The sequence below is a fragment of the Schistocerca serialis genome, chromosome 1, assembly GCF_023864345.2.
Source record: "Schistocerca serialis cubense isolate TAMUIC-IGC-003099 chromosome 1, iqSchSeri2.2, whole genome shotgun sequence".
Lineage (NCBI taxonomy): Eukaryota > Metazoa > Arthropoda > Insecta > Orthoptera > Acrididae > Schistocerca > Schistocerca serialis.
Genome location: NC_064638.1, coordinates 460,707,916 through 460,724,603, shown reverse-complemented (window position 1 = coordinate 460,724,603; position 16,688 = coordinate 460,707,916). Strand labels below are relative to the sequence as shown.

At 40.4% G+C, this 16,688-nt stretch overlaps 1 protein-coding gene across 1 annotated transcript in view; it reads right to left on the bottom strand.

Annotated features, from left to right (window-relative positions):
* The window catches only part of LOC126473322 (integrator complex subunit 9), a 116,914-nt gene that overhangs the window by 49,367 nt on the left and 50,859 nt on the right, over positions 1–16,688 (bottom strand). Inside the window, exons 6-9 of the mRNA XM_050100309.1 lie at positions 15,750–15,862; positions 15,495–15,675; positions 15,286–15,418; positions 14,682–14,784 (exon numbers count right to left, since the gene is read on the bottom strand). Coding sequence (XP_049956266.1) covers positions 14,682–14,784; positions 15,286–15,418; positions 15,495–15,675; positions 15,750–15,862 — 530 coding nt within the window. The remainder of the gene's footprint in view (positions 1–14,681; positions 14,785–15,285; positions 15,419–15,494; positions 15,676–15,749; positions 15,863–16,688) is intronic.

Sequence of the window (16,688 nt, the reverse complement as noted above, 5' to 3'; positions counted from 1 at the left end):
CACCTCAACATTGGCAGCCCACTACCCTCCTCCAACAGGTGTGATATCCGCTGACAATTATTGACAGACTTACTCGCTGGCCGGAGGCCGCAACTATCCCAAACATTTCAGCCGAAACTGTGGCACCAGCCTTTGTTTCGGACCTGGGTATCATGCTTTGGTTGTCCATGCAACATCACTACGGATCATGGGCACCAGTTCACCATGCCCCTCTTCTGATCTCTGGCAGCCAACTGTGGCTCCAATTTCTACCATACCGCCAGCTACCATGCTGCAGCTAATGGCATGATGGAGCGGTTCCACTGCACATTTAGAGCCCCTCACATGTTACTCTTCTGAATGGTCTGTTGCCCTACCCCTGATACTTCTAGGCCTGCAGATCAGACAAAACTGATCTGGGAACTTCAGCTGCTGAGCTGGTACATGGACAGCCATTTGTCATTCCCGGTGATTTTTTTTTGGAAGTGACCATGCTCCCTCCTGACAGCACCATCGCAGGTTTCATGATGCAGCTCCAGGGCTATATGGCCCAACTACGACCAACACCTCTGCAACGGCAGTGTGCACCATACCTTCATCCACTGATCTCTCAGCATGCGCACACATCATGCTTCAGATGGATGCACACCAGCCTCGACTTGGCCCTCAGTATTCAGGCATGCACCTGGTGTTGCGACGCAGGGACAAGAAAGACATTCTCCTGTCATCTGAATGGAGTTGCGACAACTGTCTCCGTAGTCAGGCTCAAGCCAATCTATGTCCTAAAGCCCCCTCCAGCCACGCAGACATTCTCCATTCATCTGAATGGAGTTGCGACAACTGTCTCCATAGTCAGGCTCAAGCCAATCTATGTCCTAAAGCCGCCTCCAGCCAATGACCACAGCACCATCAAGGTAGAGTTGCACCAATGTACCTCCGAATGCAGCCACAGCACCATCAACAATGCACCAGATACGACATAGGCCTACACCGTCCCCTCTGGTGTCCCTGACGTGCCACCAGCTGTCGCCACCCTGACAGTGTGTCAGACACACCACCAGCCAATGCTGACTCTGGTCCACTTCCAGTCTACTACATGAGTCACACTCCTCCCAGTGCCTAGGACTCTGATGTCACCACTGCACTACCCTTCTCACAGCCTCCAGTCGACAGACAGTGCCCCATCGCCACAGGCTCCCACCAAGCTCAATAGTGTCGTCACCACCGCTGCTAGCACCTGCACCACTGAAGCAGCGACGCTACTTCACATGCTCCTAACGCTGCATGCAGGGGCTGTCCATGACCCTCCTTTCATTGGAAACCACAGCACAGGCACAGCAGCAACGACCCTTGCAGCCCCTCAGCAAGCATCATCAGTCAGCTTCAAACACCCCTCTGTGCAGCTGATACCACTGTTTTTCTCTTGAAGGGGGGGGGGGAACTGTGTGGTGACTCCTTTCCTCACCTCCATCTGTAGCAGCAGATGACTGGCTGCTTAGACCGGCAATCAGCCCTACACTACCCTTGCTGGTCACTTCCGCCAGAGGGAGAACTTAGATAGCCATGCTTTCCAGAAGCTAGGCATGCCAAACCATCGCTCTACCAGTCTCTTGTTCTGCTCCAAAAAGGCAACATCCCTGGCCATGCTCTCAGCAGCTCGCCCATGCCATGCCATGTGGCTCACATTGTTGTGCGACATATTTTGCCGAGGTGTACGCAAGCCGCAGAATTCTTATCCTGTGCTCATTATTGTCATCCTGTCACCGTCCATTTAATAAGAGTGCTACCATGTTTTTTTCCATGCTGCCTTCCTGAGCTGCATCTTCATGAAGCGATTCTACTGATTATACAAGTACAAAGCCTGATGCCAGATGGCTGGTTCATCATCCCAGTATCAGCAATTGGAATACTGCTCACAGTGTAATGCATATAGTGCAGTGAAGTGCAGTCCATGCCATAACTGCCAGGCTGATTTATTACTATTCTGTGCCTGGCCATGTTGACACCTCTTTGGCACCAAGTGCACCACTGAAGCAGGTTTTTCCACACCACCAGATGAAGCCGAACAAAGGTTGTAAGCCATCCATGGTCCAATCAAAAACAGAAGAAGAAGAATGACCTATAGATTTACTACAAAGCCAGAGGGGGGGAAAAACTGGCCTCAGCTATAAATAAGCAGCCATGAAGGGTTGGTTCAAGTGGATAAAAGATTATTCAATCTCCAAAATGACAATATGAGCAAGTAGATGGGTAGCAAAATATTGCATTTCACTACTATATAACAGGGTGCCATTTGTAAATGATAATCAGTAAGCTTCATAATTATTATAATAATACATGAAGTTGATTGTTATTAGCGTGATAGTTGATATATGACATGAATATTGCCGTAAGAGGGTCACATACTGCAAAGCAAGTTTCAGCTGTAATGACTCCCTGACTGTATGCAGCAGTGTTTTGTTAACTTCACAAGAATTCATATCCCTTATGTTCACTGTTCACTTTACAGTCCTAATTACTCCTGTGAACACCTCTTAATCCTCAGTTCTCAACAAACTACCCCATTTCTTTTCTGTTTTACCAGTCAACCTCCTGCTCTTCCTTCTCCCCGATTTCATCTCCCTTTAATGGACGTGAATTTTAAAAACTTGAAATTTATTTAAAGTTTGTATGCTGATGTCTACCATGATTATATTTTTTTGTTCAGTAAGTACTGTCTTCTCATCAATTTGTTCACAGCCTGAACTTTTCATGGATGGAACAGCAATGTCTTGTAGAAGATTAGTGTGTATCCAAAGCCTTCACACAGTCTATGAATTAAATGTTCAGCATAGAAATGTCACAAGAAATGGAGCACAAGCTTATATGGAGGAAGAATGGGAATGAAATCTTGTAAGAAATAAACCATAAAGTGATGGAAGACAAATAAACCAAAAAGTGATGGATCTGATCCCCTATGGTATGCAAAACAGATCAAAACAGTGTTGCAGAAGTAACATTAAAAGCATGTCAAATTTAAAAGAACACAAAATCTCCAAGATTGGTAACATTTTACAGAGGCTTGAAATTTTGTGCACACTTCAATGGGAGTGCTTTTACTAGTTTCATAGTGAAACTCTGTCTCATAATCCTGCAGAAAATCCAGTAATTCTGGTTGTATGTAAAGTGCAATGGTAGTAAAACACAATCAACATCTTCGCTGCACTATGGAAATGGTAAAGCTACAGAAGACAGTGCCACTAAAGCACAGTTACTAAACCAGGGTGTATATGTGGGCAAGGAAAAAAAAATTCCCAGATTTCCCGGTTAAAAAATACGCTTTTTCCATGTTAAGTGACGGTATACATTCCCTCTTGACTACAAAACTTATCAACCCTTTGAATGGTTAATGTTTTATATACTGGTGTAGAACTTCCAGGCACTTTAGAAAACGAAAACCAGTTAAAAATAAGTTTTGGAAAGACCTTTGATGTGCAACAACATGTACACTGTGTATTTTCATATTGCGAAACTATAAATTAAACAGAATTCAGAATGGAATATAACAATATTATGAAAAGAAAAGTTGCTACTCACCATATAATGGAGATGCTGAGTCGCAGACAGGCACAACAAAAAGACTCTCACAATTAAAGCTTTCAGACATTAAGGCCTTCGTCAACAATCCACAAAGACTTTAACGGCCAAAAGCTTTAATTGTGAGAGCCTTTTTCTTGAAAGTATAAATTCAAATTCCAACAAACAGAGCACGCTAAATACCTCACATTTATGTCATTATTTAAAATAATGACACAAATATCTGGTCTTTTGGGCTCGAAATTCTTCAAAGTGGCTGGGTCTCAGATCACCAATATTGAAACGAGATCCAAATGGAATGTGATTTAAGAAATTCATCAGACATTCTCATGCACAACATAATTCATCATGCATAAAAGGAAATTTACTTTGAAAGTAATGCTTTTCAAACCAACATACACAAAATTTTCCCAAGACCTATCAGAAATACGTTCATTTCAGCAGTCGTGCGAGAGCAACAGAAAACAGGTGTTACTGTGTGCGTGCAGCTATTACTTACATATGTATAAAGCATTAAGAGGTCTTACATTATGTCATAAAAGAAACAGGACATAAAATGATACTTCGAGAGCATCGAAATTTCGTAAACCGTAAAAAATGCACAATTCGGCTTGAAGCGCACTTTCGTAAGTCCAGATTTACAATGAAGAAACCCCCAAGCTAATATCATGCTTCTCAGTGTGGTTTTCGTACCAGTACTGTATTATCTCAAATTTGATTCTTTATTATGTCATAATATCACACATGCCAGACGATGAAAACATGCACTTGAAATTTGGCGAACAGCTGGAACTAGCCAATACTGTGGAATGAAACATGTCATTTAAAATAAATTGACTGCCTTCATGGAGAAACCCCCCCATGAACCATGGACCTTGCCGTTGGTGGGGAGGCTTGCGTGCCTCAGTGATACAGATGGCCGTACCGTAGGTGCAACCACAACGGAGGGGTATCTGTTGAGAGGCCAGACAAACATGTGGTTCCTGAAGAGGGGCAGCAGCCTTTTCAGTAGTTGCAGGGGCAACAGTCTGGATGATTGACTGATCTGGCCTTGTAACAATAACCAAAACGGCCTTGCTGTGCTGGTACTGCGAATGGCTGAAAGCAAGGGGAAACTACAGCCGTAATTTTTCCCGAGGGCATGCAGCTTTACTGTATGGTTAAATGATGATGGCGTCCTCTTGGCTAAAATATTCCGGAGGTAAAATAGTCCCCCATTCGGATCTCCGGGCGGGGATTACTCAAGAGGACGTCGTTATCAGGAGAAAGAAAACTGGCGTTCTACGGATCGGAGCGTGGAATGTCAGATCCCTTAATCGGGCAGGTAGGTTAGATAATTTAAAAAGGGAAATGGATAGGTTAAAGTTAGATATAGTGGGAATTAGTGAAGTTCGGTGGCAGGAAGAACAAGACTTTTGGTCAGGTGATTACAGGGTTATAAATACAAAATCAAATAGGGGTAATGCAGGAGTAGGTTTAATAATGAATAAAAAAATAGGAGTGCGGGTTAGCTACTACAAACAGCATAGTGAACGCATTATTGTGGCCAAGATAGACACAAAGCCCATGCCTACTACAGTAGTACAAGTTTATAAGCAAACTAGCTCTGCAGATGATGAAGAAACAGATGAAATGTATGATGAGATAAAAGAAATTATTCAGGTAGTGAAGGAAGACGAAAATTTAATAGTCATGGGTGACTGGAATTCGTCAGTAGGAAAAGGGAGAGAAGGAAACATAGTAGGTGAATATGGATTGGGGGGAAGGAATGAAAGAGGAAGCCGCCTTGTAGAATTTTGCACAGAGCATAACTTAATCATAGCTAACACTTGGTTCAAGAATCATGAAAGAAGGTTGTATACCTGGAAGAATCCTGGAGATACTAAAAGGTACCAGACAGATTACATAATGGTAAGACAGAGATTTAGGAACCAGGTTTTAAATTGTAAGACATTTCCAGGGGCAGATGTGGATTCTGACCACAATCTATTGGTTATGAACTGCAGATTGAAACTGAAGAAACTGCAAAAAGGTGGGAATTTAAGGAGATGGGACCTGGATAAACTGAAAGAACCAGAGGTTGTACAGAGATTCAGGGAGAGCATAAGGGAGCAATTGACAGGAATGGGGGAAAGAAATACAGTAGAAGAAGAATGGGCAGCTCTGAGGGATGAAGTAGTGAAGGCAGCAGACGATTAAGTAGGTAAAAAGACGAGGGCTAATAGAAATCCTTGGGTAACAGAAGAAATATTAAATTTAATTGATGAAAGGAGAAAATATAAAAATGCAGTAAATGAGGCAGGCAAAAAGGAATACAAACGTCTCAAAAATGATATCGACAGGAAGTGTAAAATGGCTAAGCAGGGATGGCTAGAGGACAAATGCAAGGATGTAGAGGCTTGTCTCACTAGGGGTAAGATAGATACTGCCTACAGGAAAATTAAAGAGACCTTTGGAGAGAAGAGAACCACTTGTATGAATATCAAGAGCTCAGATGGCAACCCAGTTCTAAGCAAAGAAGGGAAGGCAGAAAGGTGGAAGGAGTATATAGAGGGTTTATACAAGGGTGATGTACTTGAGGACAATATTATGGAAATGGAAGAGGATGTAGATGAACACAAAATGGGAGATATGATACTGTATGAAGAGTTTGACAGAGCACTGAAAGACCTGAGTCGAAACAAGGGTGTGTTGTGTTGGGGGAGGAGACCAAACTGCGAGGTCATCGGTCTCATCGGATTAGGGATGGAAGTCGGCCGTGCCCTTTTCAAAGGAACCATCCCGGCATTTGCCTGAAGAGATTTAGGGAAATCACGGAAAACCTGAATCAGGATGGCCGGACGCGGGATTGAACCGTCGTCCTTCCGAATGCGAGTCCAGTGTGCTAACCACTGCGCCACCTCGCTCGGTGTGTCGAAACAAGGCCCCGGGAGTAGACAACATTCCATTAGAACTACTGATGGCCTTGGGAGAGCCATTCATGACAAAACTCTACCATCTGGTTGGTTGGTTGGTTGGTTTGGGGAAGGAGACCAGACAGCGTGGTCATCGGTCTCATCGGATTAGGGAAGGAAGTCGGCCGTGCCCTTTCAGAAGAACCATCCCGGCATTTGCCTGGAGTGATTTAGGGAAATCACGGAAAACCTAAATCAGGATGGCCGGACGCGGGATTGAACCGTCGTCCTCCCGAATGCGAGTCCAGTGTCTAACCACTGCGCCACCTCGCTCGGTCTCTACCATCTGGTGAGGAAGATGTACGAGACAGGCGAAATACCCTCAGACTTCAAGAAGAATATAATAATTCCAATCCCAAAGAAAGCAGGTGATGACAGATGTGAAAATTACCGAACTATCAGTTTAATAAGTCACAGCTGCAAAATACTAACGCGAATTCTTTACAGACGAATGGAAAAACTGGTAGAAGCAGACCTCGGGGAAGATCAGTTTGGATTCCGTAGACATGTTGGAACACGTGAGGCAATACTAACCTTAAGACTTATCTTAGAAGAAAGATTAAGAAAAGGCAAACCTACATTTCTAGCATTTGTAGACTTAGAGAAAGCTTTTGACAATGTTAACTGGAATACTCTCTTTCAAATTCTGAAGGTGGCAGGGGTAAAATACAGGGAGCGAAAGGCTATTTACAATTTGTACAGAAACCAAATGGCAGTTATAAGAGTCGAGGGGCATGAAAGGGAAGCAGTGGTTGGGAAAGGAGTGAGACAGGGTTGTAGCCTCTCTCCGATGTTATTCAATCTGTATATTGAGCAAGCACTAAAGGAAACAAAACAAAAATTAGGAGTAGGTATTAAAATTCATGGGGAAGAAGTAAAAACTTTGAGGTTCGCCGATGACATTGTAATTCTGTCAGAGACAGCAAAGGACTTGGAAGAGCAGTTGAACGGAATGGACAGTGTCTTGAAAGGAGGATATAAGATGAACATCAACAAAAGCAAAATGAGGATAATGGAATGTAGTCAAACTAAATCAGGTGATGCTGAGGGAATTAGATTAGGAAATGACACACTTAAAGTAGTAAAGGAGTTTTGCTATTTAGGGAGCAAAATAACTGATGATGGTCGAAGTAGAGAGGATATAAAATGTAGACTGGCAATGGGAAGGAAAGCGTTTCTGAAGAAGAGAAATTTGTTAACATTGAGTATAGATTTAAGCGTCAGGAAGTCGTTTCTGAAAGTATTTGTATGGAGTGTAGCCATGTATGGAAGTGAAACATCGACGATAACTAGTTTGGACAAGAAGAGAATAGAAGCTTTCGAAATGTGGGGCTACAGAAGAATGCTGAAGATAAGGTGGGTATATCACGTAACTAATGAGGAGGTATTGAATAGAATTGGGGAGAAGAGAAGTTTGTGGCACAACATGACTAGAAGAAGGGATCGGTTGGTAGGACATGTTCTGAGGCATCAAGGGATCACAAATTTAGCATTGGAGGGCACCGTGGAGGGTAAAAATCGTAGAGGGAGACCAAGAGATGAATACACTAAGCAGATTCAGAAGGATGTAGGTTGCAGTAGGTACTGGGAGATGAAGGAGCTTGCACAGGATAGAGTAGCATGGAGAGCTGCATCAAACCAGTCTCAGGACTGAAGACCACAACAACAACAACAGCATGGAGAAAATTAATAAAAGCCAAATTTCTTTAGCAAAATGGAAAAAATAACTTCATTGTTGAAGGCAATTAATGCTTGACTGCCAAAAACATGGAAATAAAATAAAATCAGCAAACAAACTAATAATATATTTTAGCCTTCCGAAATTATGTGAGTGTATTTTAATTCACTTGATAGCTCCTGGCCACAGAAATCTGTTTTGTTTTCATCTGACATGGGAGCTGTAAAGGAAGAGGAAACAGAAAAATCACTAAATGTAAACACTGGTCACATGGAAACTACCTCCACCCCTGCCCCCCCCCCCCAAAAAAAACCACACACACACACACACACACACACACACACACACACACACACAAACAAACAAACAAACAAACTACTCAGACTGCTCTGTGCAAGCACAATTTGGCAGTCTCAGTGTGGCAGTAAATTTTCCCAGTTAGCATCTGGCTGCTTGTTGCTACTGTTGATTCAGCAAACAGCCACACTTCAAGTAGCCAGACATGGGAGATACTGTTCATACGCCACTCAGCTGCTAAAGCAAGTGAGTCCGCTGGTCAAATGAACCTAAAGTAAACAGTTATGACATCACGTTCATCGGAAGAGGTTTGTTGTTACAACTGCACAGTCTTCGTTCTAATGCCATTGACATTTTTTGCTGCTGTAAGACACTTGTGTGTGCACAGTGTTGGTTGTTGTAAATGGCACATTTCCTTTGCAACTAAAATTTTATTTTGGTTTTTTCTCTCATTTATGTTTATTGCTGCAGTATTATTCTGCAGCAATGTGATACAGTACTATTCCTTGTTAGAGTATAAGTTCTTACCAGTGAAAATTACAAAAATTTAACTGAATATTGAAACAACGAAAAATTCCCATGTTTTTCCCGATTTTCTCCCAGATGAGAAAATTCCTGGTTTTTCCGGATTTCCCAGTTGCCCTGGAGTGCATGCACCCTGTAAACACAGTTCTCCAAAACTCCTTCACCAAAGCAGACTAAGTAAATGTTCTCAAATTTGAATCAAGCAAAACTCCTTCACCAAAGCAGACTAAGTAAATGTTCTCAAATTTGAATCAAGAGTCACTATCAACATTAGTAAGTTAGAAATACATATCCTCAGCTAATGAAGCAGCTTAAATCATTTAATAAAGGCAAGTCTTCCAGTCCAGGTTGTGCACCGATTAGGTTCATTCCAGAGTACACTGATACAATAGTTCCATACTTAGCAATCATATACGACCATTCACTCAATGAAAGATCCATACTTAAAGACTGGAAAGTTGCAGAGGTCACACCAATATTCCAGAAAGTAAACATGGGAAATCCACTGAATTAAACACACAAAGCACTCAAGTCAATTTGCAGTGGGCTTCTGGAACATATACTGTTTTCAAATATTATGAATTAACTCAAAGAAAATTACCTATTGACATAGTCTGCACAGACACAGAAAATACCATTTATGTGAAATTCAACTAGCTCCTTATTTACACAATGTAATGAGAGCTATTGTCAATAGTATCAAGTTTATTCCATAGTTCTAGATATCCAGAAGAGTTTTGACACCATTCCTCACCAGCAACGTCCAATCATGGTGCGTGCCCATGGATCATCATCTCAGTTGTGAGAGTGGATTTGTGATTTCCTGTCAGAAAGGTCATAGTTCATATTATCTGAAAAACAGATTATTCCTCAGGGAAGTTTTATAGGCCTTCTGCTGTTCCTGATCTATGTAAAAATTTAGGAGACAATCTGGGCTACCCTCTTTGATTGTTTGGAGCTCATGCTGTCATTTACCATCTATTCAAATCAGGGCAGGAGCAGCCAAGATCTTGGCTCACAGGCCGTGCCTGTGCACATGTGCCAAAGTGCTCAGCCTAACTTCACATTTGCCCCATTGCCACATCACCCTGTCACAGTGTGAGGAGGGCAAGAGGGGAAAACTTTGAGCGCACCATGTTTAAACGGCAGTACAGTCTCACTGCATACTGCTTGCTTTTATTTTTCACATTTCTCAACAACATAGGTCACAAACAAAACTAATTTTCAGTTTTATTTAATTATTTTTGGCACACTGGAGACATAACAATTTTTTTCTGGTACAAACTGTCTGCATGTGGATAGATACAGATTATTTCACACTCGAGATGCCACATACTCACGACTTATTTAGTTTCATTACTGAAACAAAACAAAAACCCTTTCACACAAATATGTCGATGAGAAGATTGTAGCACTTATGCAATCTCATTATGGAGACTTGAAAACACTACTTGAGTAAAGTAATGTAGACATCCTGGACAATTTTAACTTAAAAAGGTTTGTCATTCAAACTGGAATTACCTTGCAGGTCAGTCAGTTACATCGGCACAAACACAGGAGCACTTTAAACTGAAATGGCAAATGGTCTTGCAAACAGAACAGAAACAAATGTAACACTGTGTCCTCAAAATCTTTATAGAATTACCACTGTAACTCTTTCAAGGCCACAATGAAGTCTTCCAAACCTTGTGTTTTCTTTAATACCAGTGAGCTTACGGAACTGGACTGTCTTTGTTAGAATGTGTCCCTTCTACAATGTAATTTTATTTTTAAAAGCATCCCCAGCAAATCAGAAAGATGTTACCTTGCAACTGTGGTGAAACATGCCCTGTATCATTTGAGAGACACAGAGGTGAGCAAGTGTGCTGGGACTTACTCCAGTTCACTGCCACGAATGCCACATCATAACATGCCTGTGCATAGCATACAAAGCATTGCGGCATGATCTAAGAATGAAATTAAAAATTAAAGTAGCTTTTTCACACTTTGTCAACGTATGCTTCAGTATATTAATCTTAAAATTGTTAAATCGCACAGTGATCAGATGAATAGGTTTCATTAAATACATTGTTTTAGGTAAAAACCAAGTGGCACTAAATAATGAAGACAGAAAGCCAAAAATTCTTCATATTGTGCTTATTTATGTCACAAGCAACAGTTATGAGTCTCAAATTTATTGGAGCAATATTTTAGTCAAAAATGATATTTGAAGCTTCAGTCTGATATAAAAACATTACCTATATGACCCCATTAAGCTACCTCTAATAGTTTTCCAGTAATTTACCAAAAACTAAATTTCGAACAAAAATGTCATTATTTGTAATAGATTAAGTATCATTTATACTAATTGTAGAAAGTTCTGATTACAGCACTTGATTACATCCATTAAGCAGTAAAGCTGTAGCAAGTTTCAAGACCTTAATGTAGGTAACAACCAATACAAGGCCTCTTAAAGATGTAGTTCAGAGATCATGTTCTTCTGTTGGTTTCGTTCTAAAAATTCTAGCCGGCAAAGTTTAAATGCAGTCGAGTTAAAATCTTCCCTGTTTAAAGCCAACCTAACTCCATTCATGTAAAATTATGAAGGTTGTAAATTGGTACACAACAGTGTTGCACAGTAATATGTGTCCCAGAAAGACACTTTGTTGCTGCTACCTGGGCTTAGAGCAGATGATAGCAGATGTTCTGTTTGGCCGTCAGCTGCACCCATATACAAATACAGCCAGAGAGGCAGTGACACACTTCACTTCGCACCTTGCTATCCAATCAATCCACATCAGTCAAATGCAAGCTTACATGCTGCCTCGGACGATGTCACAGCCAGTATGCAGCTAAACGGATGTTTTCAGTACAAACAGGAAGTGAACTAGCAAGGACTGTTCATCACCCTGGATCACTTAGATTTCACGGAAGTAACTGTTTGTGTGTCACCTGTAATGTTAACAAGATCACATGGCAAGTGGCGATATTATTTTCCACTTTCGTGGCATGCAATAATCTGTGATGATTAGCAGTCAGGGCGAAAGACTGTTTAACTGGAACTTACCATAGAGATTGCCTCCGAACTGCTCATAGAGCCGTTTATAATAGACACATCATCATCATTATCACAAGTATTACTACGTCTGCGAATGTGAATTTTTATTGAATATATTAACTAATGATGAAGTATTGAATAGAACTGGGGAAAAGAGGAGTATGTGGCACAACTTGACAAAAAGAAGGGACCGGTTAGTAGGACATGCTCTGAGGCATCAAGGGATCACAAAGTTAGCATTGGAGGGCAGCGTGGAGGGTAAAAATCGTAGAGGGAGACCAAGAGATGAGTACACTAAGCAGATTCAGAAGGATGTAGGTTGCACTAAGTACTGGGAGATGAAGAAGCTTGCACAGCATAGGGTGGCATGGAGAGCTGCATCAAACCACTCAAAACTTTTATTTATAATCATAGTGACTATTCCCTCTGAGTAAATAGAGTGTAGAAACATATCTTTCATTGAGCACATGGATAATGTGGACTTCCAGACTGGATACTATAGTTGGGATGTTCTCCATCACTTTCTAGCTGACTGCAAAAAAAGTTTTCAGGCTCTTGTAAGAGACGGTGTCAAATGAATAAATACAATATTTCTTATTAAACTTAACCTGCCGCCCCACACAACATTTTACTGTGAGCAGTGTGCAGTCAATTCCACTTGAAACACTAAGTCTGCAGTCCATTCCGGGTGTTCTTCCTGCACACCTTCTTCTGTCACAAATTCAGCAATAGCAAATTTTAAATCGAAATATCATTCTGGTCATGCCCCTTGACTTAAACAATGACCTTTGTGGCAATATATGAAGTCTCCATGCACACTGTTCAGTTCCACTGAAAACTGTATGCAACTGACAGCAGAATAATGTGTGCACATTCATAAATTTTACTACTCATACCACTGATTTCTTCACATGTTCCAGGCCTGCAAATTTAGCACAAAGTGCTTTTTTATGCACAGAACAATGAATCTCATCTGTCACTGTAATTTTTTGCTCTTTTATTGTAAACTAAATCTTTAAATTCTTTCTGCATGGTATTGCAATGTCGTTTCAGAGCAAATATGCAGTGCCTCTCACTTAGGTTCTTTTCTGTCATTCCCATTCATTTTAAAGCACTCATGATAGATTGCTAGACTGCCTCTTTTTGTGCAAACAGCCACATGACCTGTAAACATACTTTATACAACAAACAAATAGCGAAGGTGAAACAGCACTGACAGAATGATTCTGACAAACTCTGAGACTTGTGACAACTGAAAAATGTCGCACTGGAATACAGAATGAAATGTCATGCTGTCCCATATATTTCTGAGAAGGACCAAGCAAAACCACGTGACAGGCCAGGCCTTGGCCCGCTCACGGCCCACACACACTGCACAAGTGAAGCTTGGCATCCCATGTCCGGCTTGCATTAGAGGATCAAAACCAGCTGCAAAATTATTTAGACAAGATGATGCGAAAAGTGGCAACTGATTGAATAACGAAGTGTGGGGTCATTTACGGTAATACTGAATCTGTTAAATCCCGATAAATCACACAAATTCAGCTACATACACACAGATCACAATTATGAACAACTTAAACTGGAATGATCACATAGATAATGTTGCGGGAAGACGAGCCAAAGACTGCATTTTATTGGCAAAAAAAAATAGAGAAAATGGAACAGGTCTATTAAAGAGACTGCCTACATTATACTTGTCTGGCCTCTGCGACGGTATTGCTGTGCGGTGTGGGATAGTTACCAGACGATATTGATGGACAACATCACAAATTCCAAAAACAAATTCCAAAGATGGGTAACTCATTTTGTATTACTGCAAAACAGGGGAGAGTGTCTCATGGTACACAAGTTGTAGTTGCTAAAACAAAGGGGTTTTTCATTGTGACACAATCTTTTCCCAAAATTTTGGACACCAACTGTCTCCTCCGAATGCGAAAATATTTTGTTGAACCCATCTACATTGAGAGAAATTATCATCAAATAAAAGAGTAAAAATCAAATCTCATAGGGAAAGATTTAAGTGTTTGTTTTTCCCACACGCTCTTGAAAAGTGGAACAGTAGATAAGTAATCTGAAGGTGGTCCAATGGACCCTCTGCCAGACACTTAAGTGTGAATTCAGAGTAGTCATTTAGTTGTGGGTGTAGATGTAGATGGACAATGTGCTTTTCAAAGACACCATCCCAACATTGGCTGTAAGAGATTTAAGGAAGACACCTAAATCTTAATGGCCCAGAGGGAATTTGGAGCAATGTCCTCCTGAATACGAATACCATCTTCACACTGTACAATATTGCTCAGTATTGCCACCAAGATGCTACAAATACATGAACTGCCAATTATTTCAAGATTATTTGTGCCAATTTTTAACTATAATGCCTAAACTGAGAACAACTGAAGCTCTTAATACCAAAGCTGATGTGATATCTGTCAGTTAGGTGGAATGCACTATTAACTTCAGGAAAGCAAGCAACTAAAATTTTAAAATATGATAAATTAATACCACTAATGTTTCAATACAATTTGCAGATTTGCAAACATCAACAGCAACTGACAGCTTACATATTAAATTACAAAAAGATCAAAAACTGGGGTAATTATGAAGCAGATACTGTACATAATTTTTTTCTCACCAGTAAAAATTACAGTGTTGAGCGAATTGGAGCCCCACAACTCCACGAAGTGTACTGCATCTCCAAACCTCAAGCTGGGATGTCCACAAAATACAACACAGGGCTGCAGTAAAAGGAGGGGAAATTAGCTTGTACACCTAGAATTCTAAAATTTTAAATATTTAATTGAGTAGTTATTATTATAAACAATTACTTTTTAAGTTTCTATTTGCTAATAACAGACATTTTAATTTCATGTGATCTAGGCTTGATATCAAACAATGTAAAGTCTAGGATGGTATAACAACATTACATAAAGGATAGGTCGCTACTCACCACACAGATGAGATGTTGGGTTGCAGACGGGCACAACAAAAAAGAACACTGTAAATATACCAGCTTTCAGACTAAGCCATTTTCCAGAAGTAGAAAAGTAATACACGCACTACATTAGTGCCCGGAGACAGGGACCATGAGTATGTGAGTGTGGACATGTGTGAATTTTCTACTTCTGTAGAAGGACTTTGTCCAAAATCTTAAAGATCTCTAGCACTTTTTTTCATCATGCCTGTCTGCAACTCAACACCCCTTTTAGCTGATTTATTGGAAAGGGTTACGAACAAACCTGACGATAGTCTGTGCTGAAACCTTCTGTAAAAATGTGTTTGAAATGTTTCAAGCGCCCATTTCGAACAAGAAATGCATGTGGAAATGGCTCTTCCGGCAAGTAGACTTTATTCTGCTTGGTGGTTGATAACCTGAAATTCATTAAATTTTTCAACAACTATGTTGTTCACAATGTAATAGTGCTAATTATTACCAATTTATACTTACCATTCAGCAAGAATGTTAGAATATGCCAATGATGTATCTGCAACAGGTGATATGAAATATAGGGGTACTGTTGACATCCCAGAATTATCCAGATGACTTGACAGGCACTCAAAAAGGTCGTATACAACACCAGAAGGATAGCACGGTATCAGAACATTGCCACCACATCGTAATGTATTTGCTGTGAAAGTTGAAATGAAAAATAATAGTGCTGTACATAGTATTTCCATATACAAAAGCATATGAAACACTTACCAACTGTCATGCAGAGTTCTCCTAGCATTGAATCTGGGTTGGCAGTTGGTGTCTGTGTTAGCCCTGTCAATATTAGAACATTTGAATTCTTCAAAGCAACTTGATCCATTGGCCTGTAAAGTTAGATATCATTTAGTAAATGAATTTATATAGATCTTTCAGAAGCTATTTCAAATCCAGTTCAAATTTTACAGAAGGGGTACAAAGGAGACTACCGCAGGAGTAATAAAAATTGTTGCAAGACAAACACACTCCAGATGTAGTCTTTCAACCCAGAGAGTAGTGTACTGAAAATTTAAGTCCTCTCAGTTTATTCAAAAAGATCAAGAAGCTTTAATAATGAGTTGTTGTCACAGGAACAGGGATTTCAATCCTCATGGTCAGTTCCACTGTAGCACATTATGACACACTAAATGATGACCATGTCAATGAAGTTCAGAGACAACAGAGCTCATTCATGTTTTGTAGTATGTAAAGAAACCTCTTTAAATTCTGTTTTCTGTCTTAAGTTGTGACCCTGTAAAATAAGCAGTTTTTAAGCTCACTGATACAATTCAGGTCATATGAAAGGAGAAAATGAAAGATTTGTGTAGAACGAAATAATTTAACAATATGTCTTCAGTGTACTGAATAAAAACTTCCATGTCAACAAGTTAATGACCCAACTGAGCTTAAATTTTGATCGCCTTTTTTTTCTTACACAGTGAGGAAACTAAACTAATATGTACAGTTCACTAGTCAGTCACACCAGTTGTTCTTTCCATGTTGTACTAGTACAAAAACTTGCAAAACAATTAAACTGATTTTATCATGCATGAGTATGAGTCTTTTATTCAGCTATTGTGCCACGGAAGATGCTGACATTCATTATACAGTCATAAATGTAAAATCCCTCTCCCCATGAAACATGGACCTTGCCGTTGGTGGAGCAGCTTGCAT